Source organism: Rattus norvegicus, chromosome 1, assembly GCF_021556685.1.
Source record: "Rattus norvegicus strain SHRSP/BbbUtx chromosome 1, alternate assembly SHRSP_T2T, whole genome shotgun sequence".
In the NCBI taxonomy this organism is placed as follows: domain Eukaryota; kingdom Metazoa; phylum Chordata; class Mammalia; order Rodentia; family Muridae; genus Rattus; species Rattus norvegicus.
In genome coordinates this window covers 267677039-267705024 of record NC_141534.1, presented here as the reverse complement: position 1 = coordinate 267705024, position 27986 = coordinate 267677039, and the positions used below count along the sequence as shown (strand labels likewise).

Sequence of the window (27986 nt, the reverse complement as noted above, 5' to 3'; positions counted from 1 at the left end):
GGTTGTATCTATACCCCCGTTCTTCCCTCCACCTCTCTCCCCCAAATATCTCCTGTTTCTCTCCAAACTTCATGTCCCCTCTGCAACTCTGTAACACTTATACGCACAAATGTGTGTGGGGTTATCCACTGGGATGCAGGGAACTATCAGTGGTCACCTACTCCACCCCAGTGGTGACTTTCTCTTTCTCCCTCAGCAGCCCAACCCCTCTCTCCCCCCCTCTATGTTGGACTTTGTAACTGGTTTGCTCTTGTGTAGGTTTTGTGCAGGCAGCCACAGTACGGGTGAGTTCAGGTCCAGAGTACAGCCTTGCATTCATCCATCGCTTACATGCTTTCAGCTGGCCCACCAACGATGCTCCCTGAGTCTCTGGAGGGGAAGTTGATGTATATATTCCATTTGTGGCTGAAACTCAGCTGTTTAGAAATAACTGGCACTCCTCTAAAGCTCCCCTCAACTCTGTGGGGGTGTTGGAAAATTAAAAACAGTCCTGAGGGGTATCCAGTCGTATTAAAAAAATCAACCCTTTCATTTACCAAGTGGCACATAGTTCATTTGCATAACAAGCGTTAATACTCTACCATCCATTGTAGACCAAGTACCTAGTCTCTTTGGTGAGGTTAAAGCCCTGAAGTGGAGAGAAGCTAGAAGGCTTCTGAGAGGAGGTGACAGTAGGAAGAATGAATTGCTGATAGTGACAAGGGGAGAGGTCAGTGCTGAAGGCTGGAAGATCGGCTGATACTAGGTCTGGTAGGTTCCAGTGTTCTAAAACCAGGAGACTGACTTCTATTAGTCAGTTACTTTCCAATGTCTCCAGGGATTTGAGTTTCCTCTTCCCTCTCCACACAAACAACCTTAATCCAATTTGCTTGTATTTGTGCATTGCTATTCATTTTAAATAGGATTAGCTTCCTATGCTCTGAATATGCACTCTTGTTTGTTGAAGAAGTACTGGTTATATTAAAAATAAAGGTAGCCTAGTCTCACTCAGAGAAAGGACTCCTACCTCTACGTAAGTACCTCAGCGAACACACAAATATAGGCAGTCCGCCCCTACTTAGTGACTGTACTACCCACACTGGTGCCCAGAATGAAGCACACAGCAAGCAGACACTCACAGTTTAGAGCAGGAAGATCAGGGTTCAAGGCCTGGATTTCCCAGATATTGTTTATGTGACTTTGCAATTCATCTTTATTATCTGCCAAATATCCCATCCCCTGGGTGTTTGGCCAAGCTGCTGAGAACAACCGAGCCCTGTCTTGTTTTCTAGCCGTCCCACCGAGGCACACCTATGTCAAGATGTAACGTTAGTAATGCATCTACTGTGAAGATTTCTGCAGATTGTGGCTCCTTTGCCAAGACTCACCAGGATGAAGAGCTCTTCTATGCCCCTGTGGGGCTTTACCAGGTACTTCTGTGCGTGAGTGTTAATGGGAATTTCTGTCCCTTTCTCCAGTTGAATTTGCTCAGGCAGGCTATAACGAATACAAGGATGGTCTCCAAGCAAAATCTCAGCTGGGTTTGTGTCTCTGGACTGGTGTTTCTGTAACTTTGAGAGCTGAGACACAGTTAAAAAAATATGCAGGAAGGTATGTACAAATACTATGGGTTACCTAAAACATAACTTAAGAAATGTTTCTAAAATGAAGATCTGAGTCAGCGGGTGCAGCCTGAGATTTTGCATTTGCAACAAGCTCCCCCATGATTGCAGTGAGCCAATCAGGCTTAGAACTTCCAGTAGAACCTTCTGTGGTGACGGCAGCATCCCAAAGCTATGGTAGCCACTAGCTGCAGGTGACTATTGAACACTAGCTTCTCTAGGGACACTGAAGGTTAAAGGTAATTAAACTTAAATAGCCAGGGAGCTTTGGGGATGACTCAATCAGGAAAGCTCTCACGGTGTAAGCCTGAGGCACTCAAAACAGCAGGGGGACAGGGCGTGGCAGCCTGTGATCCTATTAACAAGAGACAGAGACTTTATCCAGCCAGTCTAGATGAATTGGTGAACTTCCGGTTCAGTAAGAGACCCTGTCTCAAAAATAAGGTGGAGAGCAATAGAAGACATCCAGCACTGACCTCTGGCACCCTACGCATGAGCAGCCCCCCACACACACTTTAAGTAGTCCCATGTGCCTAGTGGCAACCTCAAAAGGCCACACAGTCTTACAGTGTGGGTTTCTTATCCCGGGGCTTTAATTGCTTTATGGGTGACCACGATCCATCCACAGAGTAAAAGCTCAGGTACCGCCCCTCCCCTCACCCTTTCTTTCCATTCTCAGGGCGCCTTGTTTGCCCCAGGCCTTAGTCATTCTTTAAAGCTTTTACTACCTTTGGGGAAAGTTAAATAGATCCTGGGAAAGGGAGGCAGAAAGTGCCAAGCAACCACTGAATCCCTGTTTTCCAGAGTGGTTTCGGACTCTGGAAGTGTCCCGCCCACTCTACCTTCCCCACCCCGGGACAGGGACGTTCTCATCCTTCAGGTTTCAGCATCATTTCTTCCAAGAATCTTTTCCTCGATCCCACAGGCGTCCTTTCCTCCATGGAAATCCCAAAGTCCTCCCAGTTGCTTCTACACCGAAGGCGAAGGCGGCATCTCTAAGGCTGCCGATTAGCTTCTCCGCGCCTTGCCTTCTCTGTGTGCAGACTATATCGGTTCTTCTAAGCAGCTCCTCACTGTTACATGTTTTTGTGCTTGGGTATTGAGTGACCGTAAAAGCATTAGACCCAATAGGTAACAAATGACAGGTACGCCACTGAACCAAAGCTTTACGTGCGGAGTCTTGCTTTTCTGATACCGTGCCTTTTAACTGATCCCATCCTTCCCCAAACCAGGCAAGTGTGTTGGTGGTGGTGTCCCCTGCAGGGAGAAAAAGTGGAGTCCGGGGGAAGATATATCGAACTGTCATGATGGGCTTGGACTGGGCACCCGACTCCGGACTTAGGACTTGAGCCCGCTATTTTCTTAGACATAGAAGAGAGAGTTTGATGTTGGGGTTAGATATTCAGATTCGGCCTGTCCATTATCACCACGGACAAGCTACCCAAGCCCAGCAGTCCTATCCAGGACTGGGCTAGCCACAGCTGCCTTGATGCTGGTTGAAGGAGACCTTACTCCTGAACTGCTATAGTCCCGGACCTTCCACAGTCTCTCATCAGGGTTGACTGCTCAGCGGGAGTGGAACGCTGCCTCCATAGGTGGCTTTCTGCTCAGTTCCCCAAGTTGCCTTTCTGAGTGGTGATGTTTTTGGATCATTCTGAGTTAAGGACATTCTACCTTGGGGTTGGAGAGAAGGTTCGGTGGCTAAGAGCACTGGTTGCTCTTCCAGAGGACCTCGGTTCAGTTCCCAGCATACCTGTGTCAGCTCACAACCACCTGTACCTCTCCCCCCAGGGGGATCTGCTGTCCTATTCTCAGGCACTGCACACACATGGCACACAGACAGGCAGACCACCCATGCCTTTGAAATATCAGAAAAGAAATACAGAGCTTTCTGCTTTGTGTCTGATTTCAGGGAAATCATGTGGCCCTCTGCTATATCGGCGAGGAAGCAGAAGCACGGATTAAGAAGCCAACTGTTCTGCGGGAAGTCTGGCTGGTAAGGGTCCCCTCTGCACCCCTAGCTCTCTGTTCCCATGTGAGAAATGGCCTCCACCCCAAAGGCTCAGTGGTGATTTCCCATTACCCGTTTCCCTCTCTCTGCTTCAGACTCAGACTCTTGGCCTTACACACCTTTTATGAGCAGGGATGTTTCTGATCATCCTGCCTTAAGAACATTCTACTTTGGGGTTGGCTAAGAGCACTGACTGCTCTTCCAGAGGACCTATGCTCTGGCTCTCATCTAACTGTGCCTGCTCCCTTAACTTTTCCTGGGCTTAATTCTGACCCTCCATCCTCTGTCTCTGATGGCCGCCTGCTTCCTTTTGAACTTGGATCTTGGGGAGGGTATTGGCGCTTTGCTTTGTGTCAATGACCTAGGGTCACACACCAGCGTCAACAGCCACAACTAGGGAAGCCGTGCAGGGTCTGGTCTGCCTGTGAGGATGAGGTTCGGTTACGACCCATGGCTTGTTTTAGACTTTGCTTTCCAGACCCCCCGGGGTTTCTAGCTGTGCCATTTATCTGTTGCATCCCTGCAGCAGGCTATGTCACCTTCCAGGCATCTGTTCCTTTGCCTGTAAGATGGATAGAGTTCTCCAGCACCTTAGGGATCAGCTCAAAGTGGGTAAAGCATACCGTAGTCCCCCATGTGAAGGCGCACGCAATGAGACTGCCAACATTGTTTCCAGATGTGTGAATTAAAGCATGAAAACATCGTCCCCTTCTTTGGTGTTTGCACAGAACCACCTAACATCTGCATCGTTACACAGTATTGCAAAAAAGGAAGTCTCAAGGTAAGCAGGGATCAGAGGTTGTGATTCATTAGACGGTACCATATCCATCTTTGTCCCATTCGTCCATGCATGGTTCCTTTCAGTCTCATAGAGAGACCTGAATTACCTTGGGCTACTTCCCGGGATCAAGGTAGAGCTGCCCGGGATTAGTTTTCTTTGCTCTGGCTGGAAACTATACGAACTTGATTTCTTCTAAATGCAACCCCTCCTCTAGGCCATTAGTCACATGTCCGACAATAGAGTGTTTGTAGAATTCAAAACCGCCTCCTTTCCCCACACTGAGCAGACTGTGCTATTTTCTGTGAAGACTTCCACTTGGGTACCACGTCTCCATCTCACATTAGTCCCAGCCAAACACTGTGTGTCAGCTTAAGTCTGGGTGATTGTTGTTGTAAAATTATAAAAAATAAAATGCTGTCTTTATCCCCCACTAGGTCCGGCACTGCAGGGCTCCAAGATATCTGCTAAGTATCTTAAGTCTCAGTCAGCAAAGCCTCTCACCCGATTTGCTCCATCCCATATCACACTGCTGAAGGCTTCTCTCTGAACCTGGCAGCGATCTCTCTCCCTATCTAGTTCCCAAGGCAGGTTTCCATGCCAGAAACACACATCCCAACTCCGTGGTGGCCCAGACCAGGTGCCCCACATTCCTTTACACTTAAATCTGCACATGAAAAAACACACAACACAATAACCTTTGGTCCAATTGATAAGACATAATCGCCCACCTAAACATACAAAGCCCTGTACACATCCATCCCTTAAGAACATTCACAACAACCTGTAAAGGTGCAGCATGGAACCTTAATGCCAGCGTCCATATTGTCCTGCCACGGGTTCTCTCCCTCTCCTCCTGTCTTCCGTTCCTGTCTCCTCGTCTTCCTTCAAACCTTTCTCCCGCCCATTCTTCCTTCTCATTCAATGACAGGCCTCATTCTATCTTCTGCCAGCCTTCTCTGGGACATCATCCCGCAGGTGATGTTTGGAATAACTGTGTTTTCCAGGATGTTTTGAGGAACTCCGATCATGAGATGGATTGGATATTCAAGCTCTCTTTCGTGTATGACATAGTCAACGTGAGTATAATGTAAACTTAGAGAGCACAGATCAGAGTATTTTGGGGTTGTCCTCCGTGCGGGCTAATCTTCTTTGGGGGCTGTCTTTAAGGCTCTTTGGGTACAATGACCCCAGGTTTAAGTTTGATCACTTCGATTCAGTCAGATGTCCCCTGGTTTTCTCATTCTCTAACCACACGTAAGCATGGAGCAGAGAAAGCGCTTTACACTGAAGATGAAATGAGATGTCTGACGAGCAAAGAACTCGTTTAGACTTCCAGAGTGAAGTCAATTACCTGACCACAAGTTGAGTTTGTGTCCTTCTTCTCTCCAGCCCTTGAGCCCTTCCTCAGAGACTGGGAATCACTACTGTGAAACTAAATAGGCAGGCTATGGATATGAGAGGATATGAAAGCAAGAACAGTCTTTTTTTGGGGGGGGAGGAGGTTATGATGGCTATAAACAGGAGGAGAAGAATAATAATCACTGTAACAAAACACATTATATCATGCGGATGCCACTGTGCAAAAGGCATTCACCAGTCTTTTGTTTTACTGACTTACTTGGTTCTTCCAACAGAATATGAGGCACACACGTTACTCTTGTGTTTCGTATGGGATACAGGACACCCATATAACTTGCCTCAAGTCTTCATAGCTACCCGAGAATGTCAACAGGGTACAAATCTAGGCATCCCCCGCGCCACACTGTGCAGCGTGAAGAACTAGAGATATCCATTATGCTTCATAAGAGAGGAGAGCCAGTCTCCTATACAGGTCCCATCAGGGTATGGTGACACTCAGAGGAGGGTGGAGAGAGGTTCAGTTCTTCCATGCAGGCAGGGAGAATGCAGAGTGGGTGGCTGGATACAAAAGCCTAAGATGACTCACTGTAGGTGTGCAGATGGCGGTGAGGGATGGGGAAGGCAGGTGCTTAGTTGGGAAGATGAGCTATGGAGTGTGCCCCATCTAATAAATATGATCTAGCCACTTGAGGCTCATCTCCTCGAGCAGGACTATTGTGCAGCTGTCCTTAGTTTGCTGTGTGGACTTTTGCCATTTAAAAGGGGCAAGAAAAGCACCTGGAGAGGAAGGTACTTCAACTAACCCATGGTAGAAGCTGTCTGCTGGTGCAGCCACCAGCCAGCAAAGCATCCATCAACAATCAAACCCCTTATAGGAACCCCTGTTGGGTGCTGGGCAAGCCACAAGCATGAAACCTATGCTCTCTGTCTTTCTAGAGGTTGTGGTACTGAATGGCCTTGTTAGTCCATGCCTCTCTGCATTCTTATGTGAGTGAACTGGACGTTGACTTCAAAATCTTTCTTTCTCAAAGGCTTTACTACCCTTTGCTCCCAAGGAACTGACTTGGTCTGGTGAGAATCTGACTTCCTAGGCTCTAGTATAAAGCTGGCATCTTGTTGACAAGCAAGGTAGACAAACACAGTCTTCTCCATGATTGTGTCTCTAAGGGCAACCCCAGAAAACCCCTGTCATTATTGCTGTAGACTTTTAATGGCCATCTGTCAAAAGTTCATTTTACTATGGCACTTCTCTTCTTGAAGACAGACAAGGACAGTTAAGACTGTCACATGTCAATCATAAAAACAAGCTTTCTTTCTGATGTATATATTTACCAGCACTTTCTCTACATCAGGCATGAGATAGAGAATAGGGGGAGGGGGAAGGAAAGGGAGAGGGAGAGAGAAAGAAAGAGAGAGAGAGAGAGACAGACAGAGAAAGAGAGAGAGAGTGAGGATTTGATTGGAGTTTGGATGTAGGAGGGACAGACGAGTGAGCCTCATCTTCCTGTCCTCTAGGAGCCCAAAGCAATGTGACAAGCCTTCATTTATTTATTTATTTTTTTAAGATTTACTTATTATACATAAGTACACTGTAGCTGTCTTCAGACACACCAGAAGAGGGCATTGGATTCCATTACAGATGGTTGTGAGCCACCATGTGGTTGCTGGGATTTGAACTCAGGACCTCTGAAGAATAGTCAGTGCTCTTAACCACTGAGCCATCTCTCCAGCCCTGGGTCTTCATTTCTAACTAACAGAAGCCTTGATAAAGTCTGAGTAAGGAACAATTTGTCACAGAAATTGGCTTAGAGATTCAAGTCCCAACTCGGTTACATACTGATCACATGACCTTCACCACCCTGGGACTCAGAAATAAATATCATACCAAAACCCATCTCCAAAAGTTGATCTGAGAGCTACAATACATAAAACTCAAAGCACTGTGGCTACCTTGTAACAGATACAGCATCGATGTTAACTTCTTAGTAGTAAACCTGATTATTAGTACTCTCATTGATAACTCTAATATGGCTGTTTAAAAAACACTCTTACTGATATCTCCCAAGAATTCTATGGAATAATTCTGCACTATCTGAATATGGTTCCCCAAGGCCCATGTGTTAATAAGGAACACTGGAAATGGAGCCAGTCCAACTTTAGGTATGTCTCAAGTATGAAAGAAATCCACATTTGGTTTGAGGGCTTAGTGAAAAAACAAAGGGGGGGGGTTGTATTTTGAAATAAGATTTTTAAATGCACCAAATTAAATTCACAGTATTATTAAAATTATTTTTACTTGTTTAGCTTTTCTTAAGATGGCTGCTGGAAAGAATTTAAAAACATACATGTGACTTGCACTGTGTTTTGATTTGATCTTACTAACCATTAGCCGTATTTACTTCATTTTCAAGGGAATTAAACTGAGGTCTAGTCAGGTCCCGGCCTGACAGCTAAGTGTTGGATTGGGGGTTGGAGCTAATTTGTCTTTAAAGCCTGTGTTTTCTCTCACACTTCCTGCTAAGCATCAGAGAACACAAACATGAGAGAGCCAGGTGTAAGAGCCCTGGGGGAACTTTCCAGAATTTTCCAGTAGAGCGGTAGAGCAGGTATGATGTCTGGCCTATGAGTCATGAACACACTCAGAATTCTGTTTGTTCTCACACTGCTTCATTAGGATGGGGAATAAAAACACAAGCATGCATGCCATCCCGTGGCGACAGCAGCGTCCCCAGAACTGCAGCCACCCCTAAGCATGCTCATTTTACACAGGCAGTGACCTCCACTGAAGTCCCAGCTCTCATATGCTGTTTCCTTACAGTTAGGTAAAGAGAGGGAACCTATGTAACCCTGGGCAGGTCTCCTGCCTGAGGTTGGACCAACAAAGGCAAGAGAAAAAAAAAATCTCGTGTATCTCCGTGATGTGACACATCAAGGTGTCTGCAGGGACAGGGAGAGCTGTGGATCGGGCTCAGGTCAGAGTTAGCCCGAATGAATGGGTTCAGTTTTACCATCTTAAGGGTGCTGTGAGAAGAAAGAAACCCCATCTCCTGATTTAGGGGCGGGGTTAGTGATCGCTCCGCTCCACTCTCCTGGCCGTTTACTTATTGCTATCTGTATCAGTCCACACTTCCAACGCAATATTGGCCCTAGGGCTCTGGATGGAGCAAGCTTGTTGTTATCTAAGAGGATTAAAGTTCAGAGATCCTAAACCTTTAAAAATGATCCCCTCAGATCCTCCTTGCTGTGTCATCAGGGCCTCCGGGGCCTGCCTGCCTCACATCCCTCTCCTTCCCAGCAGACTCTGAGCCTAGTGGAACTTAGTTTGCTCTTGTGCAAGGATATTGGAGGAGTGTGGTTCCTACTCTCCTTTTCCCGCTTCCGTTTAACCACCCAGAGCACAGAACAAGTGAGCGAGCTTTGAAGCCTGAAGCCCCGGGGATCCATTCTAGCTCAGTGCGCCACCTACTTGTGAACACTGAAACTGCAAAGACTGAGAAGAGTAACTAGTCTTAGCAAAGCTTAGATGTGAGGACTTGAAGGGCATGTGCGCAAGAATGTTTACTGCTCTTTACTTGTTCACAAATCAATACCACGCACAAACGCCACCATGCATTGCATGTAAAAGCGCATGTGCATGCGAATGCTTGCGGCTGTCTTATTTGTTGCCAAATCAATGCCACAGTGTGGGGTTCCACAGACGCCACGGTCGGTCTGCCTGTCATGCTTTCCTTGTCCAGCAGAGGGAGCTGGAGCTGCTCAAGGCCATGAGTTGGAATCCGACCTCAGAGCTCCCAGCACCTGGCTGCCAGGCACGCTGATTCTCTCCCTCTCTTTGCTCAATTGTGAGAGGACCCCCTCCCCTGGTCCCTCCTCTCTAGGATCATTCAGGAAGGTCACTGTGAGTTAGGTGCAGAGGGGCTTTTACTGCACCTGACAGTTATCCTGGAAGGAGACACAGGCGTTTGTTATTCACAGGTTGACACCAGTTTCCTGAGGCAGGTGGGAAGGGCCACAGTACCCAGGCTGCCACAGGTTCACACGTTTGGTGTTGACCTTGTACCCAGACAGACTGGGCTTGTTGTCGCTTTTTCTGCCCACAATTCCAAAAATGAAGATATCCCGAGCTTTGACAGCAGTACAAAACAAAACAAAACAAAACAAAAACAGAAACAAACAAACAAACAAAAAAACAAACCAAACTCAAAACAACACAACAACAACAAAAAACAAACAAAACCCCAAGAGCTCCGAAATGCTGAATCCACGTTATTTCAGAACAAGGAAGGGCATTCCGGCCTTTCCCCTTGACCTTCCTCTTACAACTCCACGTCTGCCTTGGGATGGCTTTTTCTTAAAAGTTACTCCTCCCCTTACCTTCCTAAAATAAACATTCTGCCTCAGCCTCAGATGCTCCGTTAGCCCCTCCCGCCCATGGAAAGGCCCCAGTGCTCTGGAAAAAACCCTACACCCTCCCTTGGCTGGCCGTGTGTTTTCCTGCTTTTTTATAGCCTGTTACAAACACCTTCCACGTTAAGCACCGGCTCCCCGGTTCTGAGCATGCTTCCTTCTGGGCCCTAAATACACAGGCTCTGCTTGAGGTATACCTATGGATTCTGCCGCTAACGCTGGCTCTTAGATCGGAGGCCCAAGCATTGCGTGGTGCTTTTTTTTTTTTTTTTCCGGAGCTGGGGGTGGTGTTTGTTTTGTAGCTAGCAACTTTCCCTCTGCCCAGTAGCGGAGCTGAGATTTGAACTAGAGTTCCTGACAACGAGGGTATTCTAATTTATAGCCGGGCTTGCCTTCCTGATTTCCTATCGAGTAGTCGTAAGTAGCTTTCTGCCTAAGTCATAAGTAGACTTCCGCCTAAGTCAGCTTCCTAGACAAGGAGCTGGCGGCTTTTCTAGAACAAGCAGAGGCACCGTGTGTCTGTGCACTGCTTCGAGCAGCGTCCTCTGGCTCTGTTTCCTACGCTCATGATTACTCTTGCAGGGCATGCTGTTCCTCCACGGGAGCCCACTGAGGTCTCACGGCAACCTGAAACCTTCCAACTGTCTGGTAGACAGTCACATGCAGCTGAAGCTGGCAGGATTCGGGTTGTGGGAGTTCAAGCACGGCAGCACCTGCAGGATCTACAACCAGGAGGCCACGGACCATTCAGGTAGCCACTGGCAGAGTTTAGATCCACTTGCTGTGGGCTAAATGGTCAGAGGGTCTCTTGTCTGCCTTTGCTTCATGATGCCGACTTGCATGGGGACCCATGGGTAGTTTTTCCTTTCCAGATGATGGAACAGTGTCGTTTAGTTCATCCATGGAGAGGGAGGGAATACATCACCACGGGGTGGCCTGAATCTGTGGTGTAAGGCAGCCGTTCTCAACCCGAGGGTTGCAACCCCTTTGGCGAACCTCCATCTTCAAAAATGTCTACCCTACGATTCATAACAGTAGCAAAATTACAGTTCTGAAGTAGCCACAACATGAGGAACTGTAGTAAAGGGGTGAAGCATTGGGAAGGTTGAGAACCGCTGCTGTGAAGTCTGTGCTAGGAGTCTGGTTTTCATTTAAATCGGGCCACTAAAGCTACTCTTGCTCTCCTCTTTTGCCCTCTATGTCCCTTCTTGTTTTCATTTTATGTTCTCAGTGTAGTTGATGAGATCCGCCAGGCTGTCCTACTTAGAGCCACCATTGCTCTGAGAAAACACCACGATCAAAAGCATTTAAGGAGGAAAGGGTCATCTGTTTGGTTTAACACTTCTGCATTACCATTTATCCAAGGAAGTCAGGATAGGAACTCTAATGGGGCAGGAACCTGGAGGCAGGAGCTGATGCTGAAGCCATGGAGGAGTGCTGCTTACTGGCTTGCTCCCCAGGGCTTGCTTGTACTTTCTCATAGAGCCCAGCCAGAGATGGCTCCACCCACGACGGGATGTGATCTCCATCACCAACTGTTCATTTTGCTCTATAGCCAAAATTATGGAGGTGTTTTCTCTATTGAAGTTTCCTACTTTCGGGTAACTCTAGCCCGGGTCAAGCTGACATAAAACTAGCTGGCACACAGGTTTTTTAAAGCCAGCTGACAACAGGAGTGTGTAGGCTCCCAGGTCTGAACTTAATTTATTTTTACATGACCCCTTTTCACTCAGTATGTATATATATATATATATATATATGACTCTATACACACACATATGAGATTCTAGGTATGTATATGAAACAAATGAAACATTTACTGATTTAAAAACATATAGAAATATATTTTAACCAATGATTAGATTTACACATGAGCTTATCATTTTATAAACAGAAACAGTTATTGTACCATGGTACTGGGTAAACTACGATGAGCTCGTATGAGAATGTCCTCCTTAGGTTATTTTTCCCCACGGGTCCCTTCTTACAGACATTGCAAACCTTCCCAGTCAGACTCTCACAGGGCCAACCTCTCAGGATGCTGTGCCCTCGAGGTACCTTCTTTCTTGCTTCAAAGTGGTACCCCACTGTCTTGCAGAGCTCTACTGGACAGCCCCAGAACTGTTGCGGCTTCGGGAGCTTCCCTGGTCCGGCACCCCGCAGGGAGACGTTTACAGCTTTGCCATTCTCCTGAGGGACCTGATCCACCAGCAGGCCCACGGGCCCTTTGAGGACCTTGAGGCAGCTCCAGAGGGTAAAGCTGGAGTACGATGCTCATGGGACTAAGGGGCTTGGGTGTGGGGAGGGGGTGGAGGGACGTGGTGGGAAAGAAACAAGAGATTATGAGGGTGGCAAATACACCAATATGCACTTGCACACACATACGCACACATGCATGCACACACTCCAAATTGTGGGGGAAAAAAGCACAGCAAAAGAGATAGGTTTTTAGACTATGAAGCCAGAAACTTCTGTGAGTGTGGGCAGTTTCTTTTTATTTTTTATTTTCTTTTATTATTTTATTTATATGAGTATACTGTAGCTGTCTTCAGACACACCAGAAGAGGGCATCAGATCCCATTACAGATGGTTGTGAGCCACCATGTGGTTGCTGGGATTTGAACTCAGGACCTCTGGAAGAGCAGTCAGTGCTCTTAACCGCTGAGCTATCTCCCCAGCCCCGGCAGTTTCTTTTAAATCAAACTCCAGTGTCTTAGTTAGTTAGTGTTTGTAAACACACACGATGACCAAGGAAACTCTTAGGAGGGACATTTAATTGGGGGTTAACTTGCAGGTACAGAGGTTCAGTCCACTATCATCATGGAAGGAAGCACGGCAGGGCTCAGACAAACATGGTGCTGGAGGAGGAGCTGAGAGCTCTAACCTCCTTTTGAGGGTAAACAGGAGAAGACCGGCTTCCAGGAAGCTAGGAGGAGGGTCTCAAAGCCCGCCCCCGCAGTGACACACTTCCTCCAACAAGGTCACACCTTGGAATAGTGCCACTCCTTGGGCCGAGCATATTCAAACCACCACACTCCAGTTTCTACACTGAAACTGGAGTTTCCGTTTACAGTGTCTACACTTGAATGTCTGAAATATATTCTGAAACAAGTCCTTGAACACACACACTGAGCAGCTGAGCTTCACGCCCCCAAACTAAAGTTGTTTAAAGTAAATACTTCAGAGCTAAGCGAAATTCAAGATCCAGCCAGGCACTCCTGAATTTGGAACCAAGCCAATGAACATCCCCAGCTGAGTCCAGGTAGAAATCACCTTCAATTCGGGAGCCCTACCTCCGTTTGTACCTGGCCACTACATTCTGAGACAGTCAACGTGCTTCTCACGGCAACAACTGCAGGTTGGTCAGAGGGGACTGTGTCTCCACAGTAGTGTACCTAGGAGAAATAGAGTGTGCGCTTGGATTATAGACAGATAAACTTCTATTTGCCTCTCATGCTTTCCTACAAATAAACCCGGGTCCCTGTGCATAGCAACCCAGTGGTTCTCAAACTCTAGTGGGTGCTGGAATAACCTAGAGGCTTGACAAACTACAGAATTGCTGCTCTCCCTTGCTCTGGCTCAGGTTTCTAGCTCAGTAGGTCTGCAGGGAGGCCTGAGACTCTACACTGCCATTAGAATCCCTGCTAAGGCACATTTGAGACGAACTGGACTTGGTCTCATTGTCTCTGGGCCAGTAGCACTGGAGACTTAATAAAGTACTGTTTCAAGCTCCTCTCCAAACCTGTTCTCCTGGAAATATAGGAACGGGCAGGCCCAGGAGTGTTTACTCAACCTCCCCCACCGCAGGCCAATGTCCCGCCTACCTGCCAAGACAAAGGATAAGTGCTTCAGTTGTTTCAGAATGTGTTTTAGGCATTACAATGTATACTCAAAGACAAAGCTCGCAAACCATTTTGTTTTGTTTTAGACTGAATCTCATTTTGCCACTTTGGCTGGTCCGGAAGTCAAAGTGCAGGCCAGGCTGCCCTCCTACTTGAAGTCATCTTTGTGCCGGCCTCCTCAGGCCTGGAATTTCAGGAGGGCACCACAAACCCAGCTACCTATAGTTTGTAATCTTAGCATCCTGCTTGGGTGTCACATTGTGTTTAGTTTCTGTCTTATGCGTCCCTGCACAATGCCTCTGTCCCCCACCTTGAAACTTTTGAGGAGTACCGATCAGGTTTGTTTGACATGTGTATGATCTGTGTATGCACCTATGTGTGTTTGCCTGTGCATTTGTGCGTATGTGTGTGTGGGTGCACATGCTTGTATATGCCTGTGTGGAAGCCAAAGGTTGCTCCCTACAGCTCTCCAACCTAAACATCAAAGCAGGGTCTCTCACAGAACACAGAGCTTGCTTTTATGGCTATCCTGGCTTGGTAGCTTGCTTGGGAAAACCCCTGTCACTACTTTGTAAGGGCTGGTATTGTAGGCACACCCACCAGGCATTTACACAGATTCTGGGGATTCATGGCAAATACTTTACCCAGGGAGCCATTTTCCCCAGCTGCTGGTCAGAAACTGTGCACATGGCTTCTCATTTGGAACGTCTGACCTTTTCTTTTTCTCGTGGCTGTTCTGGGGTTATGGGGACAAGCTTTGTTGACATAAATTGTCACTTTTGTGACATTGACTGTTTTTAATGATGCAACTGTGAACACAGCTGTCCAAGTCGAGGCTGATTTTGGTGATCTGAGAGAGTTAGTCCTGGTTGATGTCTCTGTTGCAGACTTCTTGATTTTATCCTTCCATGTTGGAAGGAAGCCACTATGCATAGGCCGTATTAAATCAAGGATTTCTGTAGATATTGTGCAGACTTCCCTGTTAGATTCGTCTACTTGATTCCTTTTATCTGTGCCATCAGTTGTTGATATCTATCAATATGGACTCACGGAAACGTTCTCCTTATTGTGGCTCAAATGGTTCCATTTCTGGCTGTCCAATTTCAGTTGGTAGCATGGTCTCTGGACACATAACTACCATTGTATTTTCCTTCACTTTTGAGTGCTTTTCTACCTTCTGGTGCTATAGAGGCCCTAGACTTGTTTTTGCACAACTCCACTCAGTATTACACACTCCCACGCAATATTACACACCCTCACTCAGTGCTACACACCCCCTACACAATACCACACACTCCCTGTTCAGTACTACACATCCCACTCAGTACTACACATCCTCCTGCTCAGTACTACACACCCTCACTCAGTGCTACACACCCCCTGCTCAGTACTACACACCCCTGCTCAGTATTATACACCTCTACACAGTACTACACACCTCTGCTCAGATTACACACCCCACTCAGTAATACACACCCCTATACAGTACGACACCTCCACTCGGTACCACACCCCCCAACTCAGTACTACATACCCCATATTCAGTACTACACATCCCCTACTCAGTACAAGAAGCAGGCCATTCTCTAAGCAGCCCTGGCTTCTTTCTTTAGATGGTGATACTTGGACAGTACTGTTGTTTCCAGTCTGTCTTTGGTAGGTGGGAATGTAGATGTGTATAATAACCCATACTTGAACATGTAAGATACAGACATACATCTGCATCTTTATTAAGCTAAGCATGAGTTCATAGTGACACGGCCAACTTGATCTCACCACCATCCATAGTTCTCCAACTAAAACAGAGGCAGCAGGTCTTCACAGGACCTCGGGAGAAGTAACTGCAACATAGTAGCTGTGAACAGAAGAATTGAAGTAGCTCCTTTTGTCTTCTTGCCTTGTTTCAGGCATTAAGTAGGCTCTGCACTTTCTCCTGCCCTAGTTTTAGCAAAATCACATACACATAGCACAGTTAGACTCTTTCCTTAAGCCCTGAGTCCCATTTCCATCTATCTATCTATCTATCTATCTATCTATCTATCTATCTATCTATCTATCTATCTATCTATCTATCTATTCAGTGTTTTTATTTTTTAAATCTAACTGCTCTATGAGCTTCCCTAGGTGTTATCAAATAGTTAGTGCCCGTGTGCCCATCATTATACTATCTAACGGAACATCTACTCTCTCCCCATTTACCTACTCAGCCATCTCCAAAACTCTCAACCACATCCTGTCTAGAATTTTGCTTTTCTAGACCTCATTACCAGATCATGTACACAACTCTTTTAGGGCTCTCTTGGCTTAGTAGCATGAAGTTGTTGTTCATTTATATTCTGCAACATAGTATCTTTATACTAAAATATGTATGCCTTGCTCTCAAAATATTTCCTTTTTTAAAAAGTGGGAATGGAATCTTTAAAAAGTGCTGCTAGAAGTCAACAGAGAAGGGAAAGGACCCAGGTTTCCAAAAGTAGACAGGCAGGGAGACAGTAGCATTTATTCATTAAAATCACTTTTATGAAGCATGGGAAACAAAGTTTCATGAAGCACACTTTGGAGACTTGGGCACCACATGCTTCTCAATTTGGGACATCACTCAGAAGGGCTCTATTTTAAAAAGCTTCAGTTTGCAAACTGTTGGGTCAGAAGCCATGTCTACATTTCCACTGGACTCTTTAATTTTCTAGCAGGATCTAGAACATCTATGAACATCTAGTTCACCCTGGGATTTAAATACATCGTTTGTCTTTACTTTGCTTTTTAACTGGAGAATGACATCACCACTTAGATAGTTGTGTCTTGAATGGCAAGACTATCTAGCTTGTTCATCCAAACCCCTAATGGGTTTCAGAAATCATCAGCTGCATTAAAGACCCCCGGGCACCGGTTCCACTTCGGCCGTCCCTGTTAGAGGATAAAGGTGACGAAAGGATTGTGGCCCTGGTGAGGGCATGTTGGGCTGAATCTCCAGAGCAGAGGCCTGCCTTCCCTTCCATCAAGAAGACGTTACGAGAAGCCAGTCCAAGAGGGTAAGTTACATGTGCAGTAGATTCTTCCTTCTGGTCATGTAGCCATTGGGAATTGAAAAGAAAATCATGTCCAGGACTCTCTAGACCTCGTTACCAGATCATGCACACTTCTCACCTCCTTCCACGCCAGCTCCCTTTACTTAGTAGCATGTACTCGGTGTTCATTTATGTCGTAACAGTCTGTGTGGCGCTTCTCTCCTCCCTTCCCTTCCTCCCATCCCTTTCCCTTCTGTTCCATTTCTTCCCTTCCCTCCTCTTTCCTCCTCTCCTGACTCTTACCCATCCTCTCCTGTCATCATGTTCCCACGTAATGCCCACCATATGCAAAGTTCTACATGCTGGCTCAGGTGGAGTCTTCAATCTCTTTTGTGAACACAGAGCAGACATTAGCAATGCCACTGCCCTCTGGGCCCATTCAGACATCTCTCATCAGTCAAGGCGCTTTCTCAGGCCATTTTGACACTGCCTTAGTATATTTTTCAAAAATTTTTTAAAAGAATTATTTATTTATTTATTTTATGTATGTGAGTACACTCTTGCTGTCTTCAGAAACGCCAAAAAAGGGCATCGGATCCCATTACAGATGGTTGTGAGCTACCATATGTTTGTTGGGAATTGAACTCAGGACCTCTGGAAGAGTAGTCAGTGCTCTTAACCGCTGAGCCATCTCTCCAGCCCTATTTTTCAAATTCTTATTCTAAGGATGAAAACTAATTAATTTGGTGCTGGACTATATGATAAAAGTCACTTGCCAACTTTAGATTATCACTCATTTGCTTTCTTCTAGAGAGCTGAGGGTCAAATCCAGGGCCTTGTGTATGATAGGCAAGGGTAGTTGGTTATTGACTTCGGGTTACACCTACCTCTCAAATCTCCTTTACAATGGCAGCTTTCTACATATCAGGCTGACAGTGTCAACTAAAAAAAAGTACTTATTTACGTGTACATGTGTCATGCGATGCCAGAAGTTGGTGTCAGATTCCCTGGAACTGGAGTTACAGGTAGTCGTAAGCTGCTTTTTGGGTGCTGGCAACCAAGCAGAAAGCATTATTAACCACCAAGCCATCTTTCCAGCCCCATAATTGTATCTCTTTCTTTCCTTTTCCTTTTGAGATACATTCTTACTATGTAGCTCTGTCTGGCTTGGAACTCCCTAGGATTTCCCTAAGTAGACTAAGCTTGTCTTAAACTCACAGAAGTTTGCCTGCCATTACCTCCCCAGGGCTGGGATGAAGGGTGTGTGTCACCACTCCTGGCCTGATGCTATAATTTTTAATACATATTAAATGTTTAATTTTAGCTTGAGGAGACAGAAAGAACCTTGGCTTGAAGACGTTTACTCATTTAACTAATTTAATTTGCTCATTTAACTTGGCATTGTTGGCGCCTGTGTTCTTCTCCAGGTCAAAATGTTTTTTTTTTAATTGCTAATTTTTATATTATTTTACTATACATGAAATCTTGGTAGTAATGTTATAAAATATAATGTCTCCACAACGTATACTTTGCTAACTAACACAATGTATCTTGGATCGTTAAATATATCCTTGACTTTTTACTCAGATTATATGGTCCCAACATTAAGACAAACTTATTTCCTATTTGAGTCTTAGTCTTCTCATCTAAAAGGTGAGGAATTTAAGCGATTTCATGGGGGGGGGCTTTCTGGAATGCACTCCTATGGAATCTAGACATGATCTGTGTTGGGCAATCTGAGAAATGCCCCATTCTGCATTCTGTACCATTTGACTTGGTTGAGACCATGGCAAGGAGCATGCTGGGAAGGGAAGGCGAACCATCAAAGTCCACTGTTGCATGTCTGCTGGCTGCAAGACTCACTCCTAGGCAGTTTATACATATTAGCTCCCAGGAATCCCAGAGAACCACATGCAAGGTACATTTTTCAGATGAGTAAACTGAGGCCCAGAGGAACAAAGGGCACAGCTTCAGCTCAGGGCCGGGAACTTGCTGCTGCCATGGGCAGTCTTTCAGTAGCACACCCCTAAGGACATGAAATGTCTTTCTGGGATATGTGTTTGGGAGTTGTTTATCCACTGTGGTCCTATGGTTCCTGGGAGAGGATGCTAACATTTGCCTTTTTCTAAAGCAGGGTGAGCATCTTGGATAGCATGATGGGCAAGCTGGAAATGTACGCCAGTCATCTGGAGGAAGTAGTGGAGGAGCGGACCTGCCAGCTGGTGGCAGAGAAGAGAAAGGTGGAGAAACTCCTGTCCACCATGTTGCCAAGGTATTCAGGAGCAACGGTGGGCAGGCCAAGACAACCTGAAGTAGACGTTCCATTGTTCTTTTTTCTAAGAGAAGATCAAGCTTTGTAAAAGGGGGCCAAGCAGGGGGACAAGTAGGGGTGGGGGAGAGAGATGGAGGGAGGGATTTAGGAAGGATATATGTATATGTATATACGTATATGTATGTATGTGTGTATGTATGTATGTATGTATGTATGTATGTATGTATGTATGTATATATGTATGTATGTATGTGCAAAACCTGGCAAGTTGATCCACCTTGTTAGTGAAAATACAGGCAAACTTCTCCAAACCACAGAAATGGAAGTGTGGTTTATATAGAAAGGGGTGAATGCAGCAACAGGATATAACCATTAGATGGCAGGCTAGCTTCATGTCTTGCACTAACACCTATGAAACCTTTCTTTGCCTAGTTCAATATGGCATCAATTAAAAAAAAAAAAAAAGAGCTTTGACTTTGGTTCTTTTTCCACCTGTGCATCTTCTCAACTCCAGATAGAAGCATTTACTTTCGAAATGCTTGTACGTTTGCATGTCACCCAAAGAGTGGGATCGGGGTGTATTTATTTATTTTCTTTATTTCTTTTCAGATAGGTCTCAGTCTGTAGCCCTGACTGCCCTGGAACGTATTGTGTAAACAAGTTAGTCTTTGAACTCACAGAGATCCTCCTGCTTCTGCCTCCCAAGTGCTGAGATTAATGGTGCATATCTTTCTAGAGCAGTCGCTTTCAACCTATAGGTCATGGCCTCTTTGGCAAACCTCTGTCTCTAAAAGTATTTATGTTCAGATTTGTAACGGTAGCAAGTTCACAGTTATGAAACAGCCATGAAAATGATTTTCATGGTCAGGGCTTATCACAACTCAAGGAACCATATTAAAGCATTGTGGTGTGCGGAAGGTTGAGAGCCGCTGCTCCAGAGCATAGGGGATTGAATGCACCCACAGTGAGAGAACAGTTGGTTAAAGTAAACATATTGCTTTGTGGAATGTTGCACTCATTTTCACACTGCACACCAAGTCTTTACCACGAAACTATACACGCTCTAGAAAGGAATAAGATGTTTGCAGTGAGAGACTATTTTTAACGAAGCCATTAATGTGTGACCTGTCCCCGATCTCCACCCTCTCCTGCAGTTTATAGTAACCACTTGAAAATCTCTCTAGAGGAAATGCCAAAGTGAATAAATGCTTGTCACGAAGCCCCTCTATATGGCAAACTTAATAAGTAAACCTAGCCCACCAAAGCCTGAGGGCCTGCAGAAGGATCGACTCAGCCAGGAGCCTTGGAAGCAGAAATAACTCTCAGCTGGTTAAGATCTACCCTTTCTCCGATTTCAGCTTCGTTGGAGAACAGCTAATAGCTGGAAAGTCCGTAGAACCAGAACATTTTGAGTCTGTCACCATCTTTTTCTCTGACATCGTGGGATTCACAAAACTATGTTCTCTCAGCTCCCCCTTGCAAGTGGTGAAGCTCCTCAATGACCTGTACAGCTTGTTTGATCACACAATACAGACCCATGACGTATACAAGGTGAGCTGAGATTCTCTGGACCGTGATGTAGACAACTTATCCACTGTCTCCAGACCGACTGAGGATTGACCACATCATGGTTCCTCTCAATGCATGGCAGAACCCTGATATGTTAGTTCTCTCTGTCTTCTTGGGAAGGGCCTTGATTAGTCACCAATGTAAATGCTTATCCAGAGTCACTGTGTGGCAGCTGCAGATGACTCAGTCACTAAAGCTTGCAAGCTGGAAGACTTGAATCTGATCCCACATAGAAATAAGCAGGGCCTTGTGGTCATAATTCTCAGCCCCATGGAGGCAGAATTAGGTAGATTACTGGGATTCTATGGCCAGCCATCTTAATTGGTGAGTTCCAGGCCAGTGAGAGACTCTGCCTCAAAAAAACCAAGGTGGACAGTGACTAAAGGAGGACAACTGAGGTTTCCTCTGGCCTCCATGCACACTGTATTGCTGTGGATATCTTTTCCCCACCCATTATTTTAATCTCACCAAAAACATGTTGGAAAGGAGGTGTTGGACAGTACTGAGTGTGTGTCTTTCAGATCCTGGGAAGCTCAAAGCTGTTACCTTTAGATCCTTTGGGATCTCATTTTTGTTGGTATGATTCAGGCTAAGGGGGAGATGGCAAGTATGGCCTGTTATTTACAAAGGCGTGTCTATACATGCTCCCCCAGAGTGAGTAGAACATAGAGGAGGACAGCAAAAATGGTGATGATGTGACTTTGTGTGTGCAGTGGTGATGTTGCTGCCTGGAGGGTTGTTAGACCTCTTTGTGGAGAGGGTCAGACCATGGTTAGGGGAATATTGGGTGTACTGTGTGCCTCAACATACCTGCTAGGCAGCTTTAACTGTTCCCAACTGTACACAACTTATGACTCTGCCTCTACTTCTACCTATGTCCTGGGACTGACAAGGTTTGGAGGACAGTGTGGCCATGTCCCTGAGTGACAGACACTTGGAGGGCATCTCCTAGTATTCTCCACAAATGACAGCTATTCAAGGGTGAAAGGATGGCATAATGTGCCTTTAAGAGCTCATCTCTACTCCTGTTCTGCCTAGGACAGTGTCTCCTGGAATTTTTCTTCTGGCACTCTCTTCCCAGGGGCACTTGGCATGGGTGGATATCCATCTGCTTTGTATTTATGAAGTTGGTTCTCAGGAGAGGAAAAGTGGTCTTGAAGCCAAGTTAGACTTGTTGAGTAATTGACTTTTATAATTTTTGGGTCAGCAGACGGTAAGTGTTCCCATCGGCAGTATTCCCTAATATAGAGTCTTCCTAATATAGAGTCTTTCTATAGGCTTCTAGGCATCAGTTACTTCTACGCCAGTAAAGACTCTGGTTTTATTAAGAGAACTGGTATAGAGGAACACAGATTAGTGATACAAATGTCTATATGTATGTGAGTGAATTAATTGAATGGTGTGCGTCTTTGTGTGGCATGAAGACATTTTGGGTTGGCTACTATGGATTCCACTTGAGAGATCCATGCAATCCTTCAGGACTTACCCAACTTGTACGTGGCTGCTTGTCTAACTGGTTCTGACTCCGAACTAGGGAAATATAGTACCAGGGTTATCAGGACTTAGAGGTGCAAGCAATGGCTGTGGGGAGCAAGAATGCTTGTGGAGGAACCTGAACAAGAACAGACATGTGAAGAAATGCTGGATTTGGGTGGAGTGGAGATCAGTGAGTGACAAGCTTTGGGGTTTGAGGCCTCAAGAGAGGGACTGAGAATGGGGGTCTTCTTGTGCAACCCTATCTCCTCCTTTGTTTATGCCTCCCTCATGGAAACCTAAGGATGCTGTGTTGTATTGTTTCCAGGTGGAAACCATTGGTGATGCCTATATGGTGGCCAGTGGGCTTCCTATCCGAAATGGAGCTCAACACGCGGATGAGATTGCCACCATGTCTTTGCATTTACTCAGTGTCACCACCAACTTCCAGATTGGGCACATGCCTGAGGAGAGACTCAAGCTCCGGATAGGCCTCCACACAGGTAGACAGAACTGGTGGCCAAGACAGAGGGTCCCTGCCTGGCCACAGGTAGCTCCGGGCTTGAGCCCTCTGTCTGAGGCTTTCGGGCACACAATCATTAAATGGTCACAGTGCCAAGGTACCGCAGAATGCATCAATATTTCCGGTCTGCTGAGCTGCATGCTGCAAATAAGGATGCATAGAATGTCTGGGCTGTTTTAGAACAAGAGGCAGGAAGAGTGCGGGAGTCATGATGGGCTACATTTTCTTCATTTGTCTCTTTTGGTGTTCCTTTGCTATACTCTTTTTTTTTTTTTTTTAGTGGTCAAACTCATGTGTTTATGACTTGCAGATGAGTGAACCCTACTTGGTTTAGTATTCTTTTATTACCTTTTTGGGAAAAAAGCCTTGAGGGAGTCTTGCAACATAGCTGGAGTTGGCCTCCAATTTGCAATCTTCCTGCCTCAGCCTCCCTGTAGGTGCAGGCTCATGTCTTGATACCCCTTTGGGAAAATGATTCATGGTTTCCTTTGGCATGAGGTCCCCACTCCCATGGTCCTACTATCCAATGGAAAGCAAATCTGTTCTCCAGCCAGAAGTGATCCCCCAAGTTTGTGCCACTGTGGGCTTTGATACATCTGCAGTTCATAAGGAATGTGGTTAAGGTTTGACTTGATTTCTACAGGAAGTGTGTGGGACCCAAAGATACTTTGCAGGCACTGGATGATCCATAGTGCTAGGCGCCGCTCCAACGGGCGGGCACTTAAAAAAATACTTGTCAGATGAACTTTCTCTATGGACTTGATGGCCTGTGTGGAACCCAGCCGTGAGGAAAACAGGCAGTTAGACCCTTCCATTCTTCCCTCCTTAGGTCCTGTGGTGGCTGGTGTGGTGGGAATCACCATGCCCAGGTACTGTCTGTTTGGAGACACTGTGAACATGGCCTCCAGAATGGAAAGCAGCAGTTTGCGTGGGTATCGTTTGCCGCACTCTGCGAGCACAGTATCCCTGTCCCCTAGCCCTGTCTTTGATCAGTGGGTATTTTTAGAAGGCTCATTTGCATTTTGTCTCGTTTTCCATCTGGAAGATAAGATCACTATTCCCAGGAGTCAACTTGAGCACCAGTTCTGTAGACAGTGATGTTTCCTCCTGTGCACACAATGGAGCTGCTGCTGCTTCTCCTTCCTTCTCCTTCTCCTTCTCCTTCTCCTTCTCCTTCTCCTTCTCCTTCTCCTTCTCCTTCTCCTTCTCCTTCTCCTTCTCCTCCTCCTCCTCCTCCTCCTTCTCCTCCTCCTCTTCCTTCTTCCTCTTCCTCTTCCTCTTCCTCTTTGTCTTCCTCTTCTTCTTCTTCTTCTTCTTCTCTTCCTCCTCCTCCTCCTCTTCTTCTTCTTCCTCTTCCTCTTCCTCTTCCTCTTCTTCTTCTTCTTCTTCTTCTTCTTCTTCTTCTTCTTCTTCTTCTTCTTCTTCTTCTTCTTCTTCTTCTTCTTCTTCCTCTCTCTCTCTCTCTCTCTCTCTCTCTCTCTCTCTCTCTCTCTCTCTCTCTCTCCCTCTCTCCCTCTCTCTCTCGTATGTATTTTTCTCTATAGCTCTCCACCTTATTCTCCATCTTGATTTTTGAGTCAAGGTCTCCCTGAAGCTGAAGTTCCCTGACTGACTGGGCTGGGTGACCTGTGAGCTCTCAGAATTCACCTGTCTCCACTTCCCAAGGCTGAAGTTATAGATATGCACCCACACCCAGCTTTTATGTGGGTGCCGGGGATCAAAACTTGGGTCGTTATGCCTTCAAAGCTAGCATTTTATATAGCAGGACTTTCTCCCTGTTCTTAACAAACCTACCCATAATGAAAGCATATAAACACAACACACACATTAGAGAATATTGGCTTCTTTTCTGTAGTAAACATGTAAATATTAGGTTTTGGGGGCCATATAGTCTCAGTTGCAACTACTTAATTCTGATGTTGTAGTTCAAGGGTAGTTTTAGAAACATGTAAATGCCAGATCCAGTTCCACACAAATAGTGGGCAGACTAGCCTGTGAGTAGTGGTGGTTCCATCTCTGATGTAGAGTATATTGTGTGTGTGTGTGTGTGTGTGTGTGTGTGTGTGCGTGCACACACACTATCTCTGAATTAAAACATGGAAAAAATATTCCTCAGTGGTTTAAGTTTCAGAGAACTTGAGTTGCTATCATTTTGAACGTACTGATTGCTCCCAATGTATAAGCACACACACAGCTACCTCATTGACAAAGTTAATTAGCCAACTTTAAAACACACATGTCAACCTATCCTATCAGCGTGTAAGGAAAGGTTTTCAGTAAATCAGGAAGCTGGCTGCATAGGCAGGCTCCAAAATTGTTCCACCTGCACCGTTGGTCATGGTAACATTTTCAGTAGTTTGTCTTCAGTTCATCCCCGGAATTGGAAGAAACCCAGTAAGCCTTAATTTATGGGGATCACCAGCTTGCAGAATGAGCTGGTTCTCCGTGTTCCTAAACCAAACACTAATTCATTAGTATCTTACCAATTTACCAATGCCTGGGGAGCTGAAGGTCCCAACCTATGTGTTCCAGACACTGGGTATAATTTGTACTTAGAATTTGTCTGTCTGTCTGTCTGCCTATCTATCTGCCTGCCTATCTATCTATCTATCTATCTATCTATCTATCTATCTATCTATCTATCCATCCATCCATCCATCTATCTATCTATCTATCTATCTATCTATCTATCTATCTATCTATCTATCTATCTATCTACATCTACCTAGTCATGATGTAGTTAAAACTGGTCTTGAACTACAAGTCCACCAGCTTTTGCATCCCATGGCTGGGATTATGGTACCCAGCTATGTGCTTTGTTTCATGAGAAGTTATAGAAAACAAAGAATGAAGCTATGTCAGGCCCTTCTCCAAAGAAGCCCCTGCCCACCGACTCTCTCCCAGGGACAAGATGGTGATCAGCCAATGTCTGGTTTCTGGCAGCTCTCCGGATTCATGTTTCTCAAAGCACTGCCAGAGCTCTTCTAGTAGCAGGAGGGTACCATCTTCAGAAGAGAGGCACCATTTCAGTCAAGGTAAGGCCAGGTTGACCCTTTTTCACATCCCCCAGTCTATGCCCTTGATAGACACTGGCTGTCTGGGTAGGGGTGGAAACTTTGAAAAGAGCAACTGGCAAAGGGGTTGGGTTGTAGCTCAATAGGCGAGTGCTCGCCTAGCAATTACGAGGGTCTAGGTTCATTTCCTGGGACTGCCAAAGATGGGGGCCTTGAGAAGGAATTGAGGGAGAAGAGAGTGGCATCACCGTGCAGGAGCACAGTGCCCTCTGGATAGCAGCACTGCAAAACCGTCTTGGGATGATTACCCGCCCCTCTCCAGCCTCACTGGTCCACACATACAGAAAGAGGTGCGGTGGCAATGCTGAACACTCAGTCTCTTATGTACACTTGAGTGTGAGGTGCTTTTCTTTGTCCCCAAGTCGCACTAAAACACCAGATTTTATTAGATTTTTAAAATTTCGTGGGGAGGGGGCCACGAACTTTATTCTTTGTAGGCCTTTCCACCGAAGAGCATGGCTGGCTGATGGCCCGTGGAGTCCTCAGGATTTCGTATATCAAGTCCTTTATCTGTAAAAGAGATGGGTCTGGCTGCCTATCTAAGCAAGCCAGACCCAGCCGAGCTTCCCTGTCAGCTGTTCTCTTGCTCACCAGACACCTCCTTCCCTTCCCACAGGGCAAGGGAGAACAGACGACCTTCTGGCTGACAGGCAAAGATGGCTTCGCTGTCCCGCTCCCCGAGTTTACTGAGGAAGAAGCCAAAGTTCCAGAGATATTGTGAGGTTCTTTCAAGATGTTTGTGGAGCCCCACTAATGTTTGTGGGTACCCTCTTGGTGGGGAGGGGAGATACATCTGACATTCCTCTTCCTCTGAGTTGTAGTACTCGGCAATGAATCGATGTCCCACTAGATGGTGCTGTTTGGTGTCCCATTCTGTTCCAAACTTTGCTCCCAGACCCCCAGCTAGTGTGCTGTTGGAAGAGGAGGCCAGAGGGAACTCATTTCCAGTCATGGCCAGTCACAGAGGCTTTTAGCCTCACAACTAATGGATTTGCCTAAAACCGATTTCCTCCTGGGAGAATATGGCCTGGTCAACAGTCCGCCGTACCTTACTTATTCCTTGTTACACTTCTTTCTCTGCACCTTATAAGTCCCCAGCCTAGATGGCTGCTTGTGAATGCACAGAGCATTTGTACAACATGCTGGCCCCGAGACCTTATGATCTCTTGAAATACCAAGGAATGAGGAGGTGGGACCCAGTGAGGCCAGTTAGATTTTCTTTGTGGCTGGCGTGCACTGTGGAGATGTTCTTGCGTATACTGTATTGAGAAACAAACTACCTTTTGTTTTATTGGGGAGCTTCCACTTCAATATTTACAAAAAAAGCTTGGTACAGTTCTGGCCATTCTTCACAACCAAGGACAGCCTTCCCGGTATCAGCCCATCTTCAGAACCACTCTTGAGTGTTCCCTTGGTTTCTTCCCTGAGGTATTGACTAATTTCTCTGACCTTCGGATACTTCCTCTCCTTGGCATCGTTCTGGTGAGAGGCTCTGCTTGCCTGCAAAGTCTTCAGTGTTAAGGGATGACATCTTAGATGGCCCGCTAGGAGGAGGGAAGGCAGAAAGCATTTACATACAGAGTTTTTCCCCCTCCAGCATGGAGACACTGGGTCCAGTCCACCTTCTTGTACCTCCTACCTTCCTCCCTTGTTGAGCATCATGGCTTCTTGTCCTAAACACTTTGCTCCATCATGAAACAAAACAAACCATAATCACGTAGGCAGCTCTTAGACCAGCCCCTTTACATCCATTTGTCCATCTGTCTGTTCGTCCACCTGTCCATCCATCTACTCACCCACCCATCCATCTATCTCTCTAACCCCCATTTACCTACGAATCCATTCAACTATCTATCCACCCATGTGCCAGTCCGTTTGTCTACCCATTCACCATCCATCTGAGGATTTTATGACCTTAAGGCGCATGTATTTCTGCTGTGCTAACGACACACTGGACGTGTGAGAGCTTGAAACTTTCATCTCTATCTTGCGGTTTAGTTGGACAGAGACATTTGAAAAAGCAATGACACAACATTAAGGACTAGCAGAGCTGCCAACAGAAATGA

General features: G+C 45.9%; 1 protein-coding gene across 1 annotated transcript in view; it reads left to right on the top strand.

The window, feature by feature from the left end:
* The window catches only part of Gucy2g (guanylate cyclase 2G), a 41041-nt gene extending 14273 nt beyond the window's left edge, over nucleotides 1-26768 (top strand). Inside the window, 13 exon segments of the mRNA NM_139042.2 lie at nucleotides 1272-1409; nucleotides 3514-3597; nucleotides 4289-4393; nucleotides 5398-5469; nucleotides 10742-10910; nucleotides 12258-12413; nucleotides 16856-17033; nucleotides 19141-19281; nucleotides 20640-20832; nucleotides 22652-22826; nucleotides 23676-23774; nucleotides 25790-25881; nucleotides 26537-26768. Of these exon segments, the coding sequence (NP_620611.2) occupies nucleotides 1272-1409; nucleotides 3514-3597; nucleotides 4289-4393; nucleotides 5398-5469; nucleotides 10742-10910; nucleotides 12258-12413; nucleotides 16856-17033; nucleotides 19141-19281; nucleotides 20640-20832; nucleotides 22652-22826; nucleotides 23676-23774; nucleotides 25790-25881; nucleotides 26537-26641 (1707 nt within the window). The 3' untranslated portion in view covers nucleotides 26642-26768.
* The last annotated feature ends 1218 nt before the right edge of the window (nucleotides 26769-27986 follow it).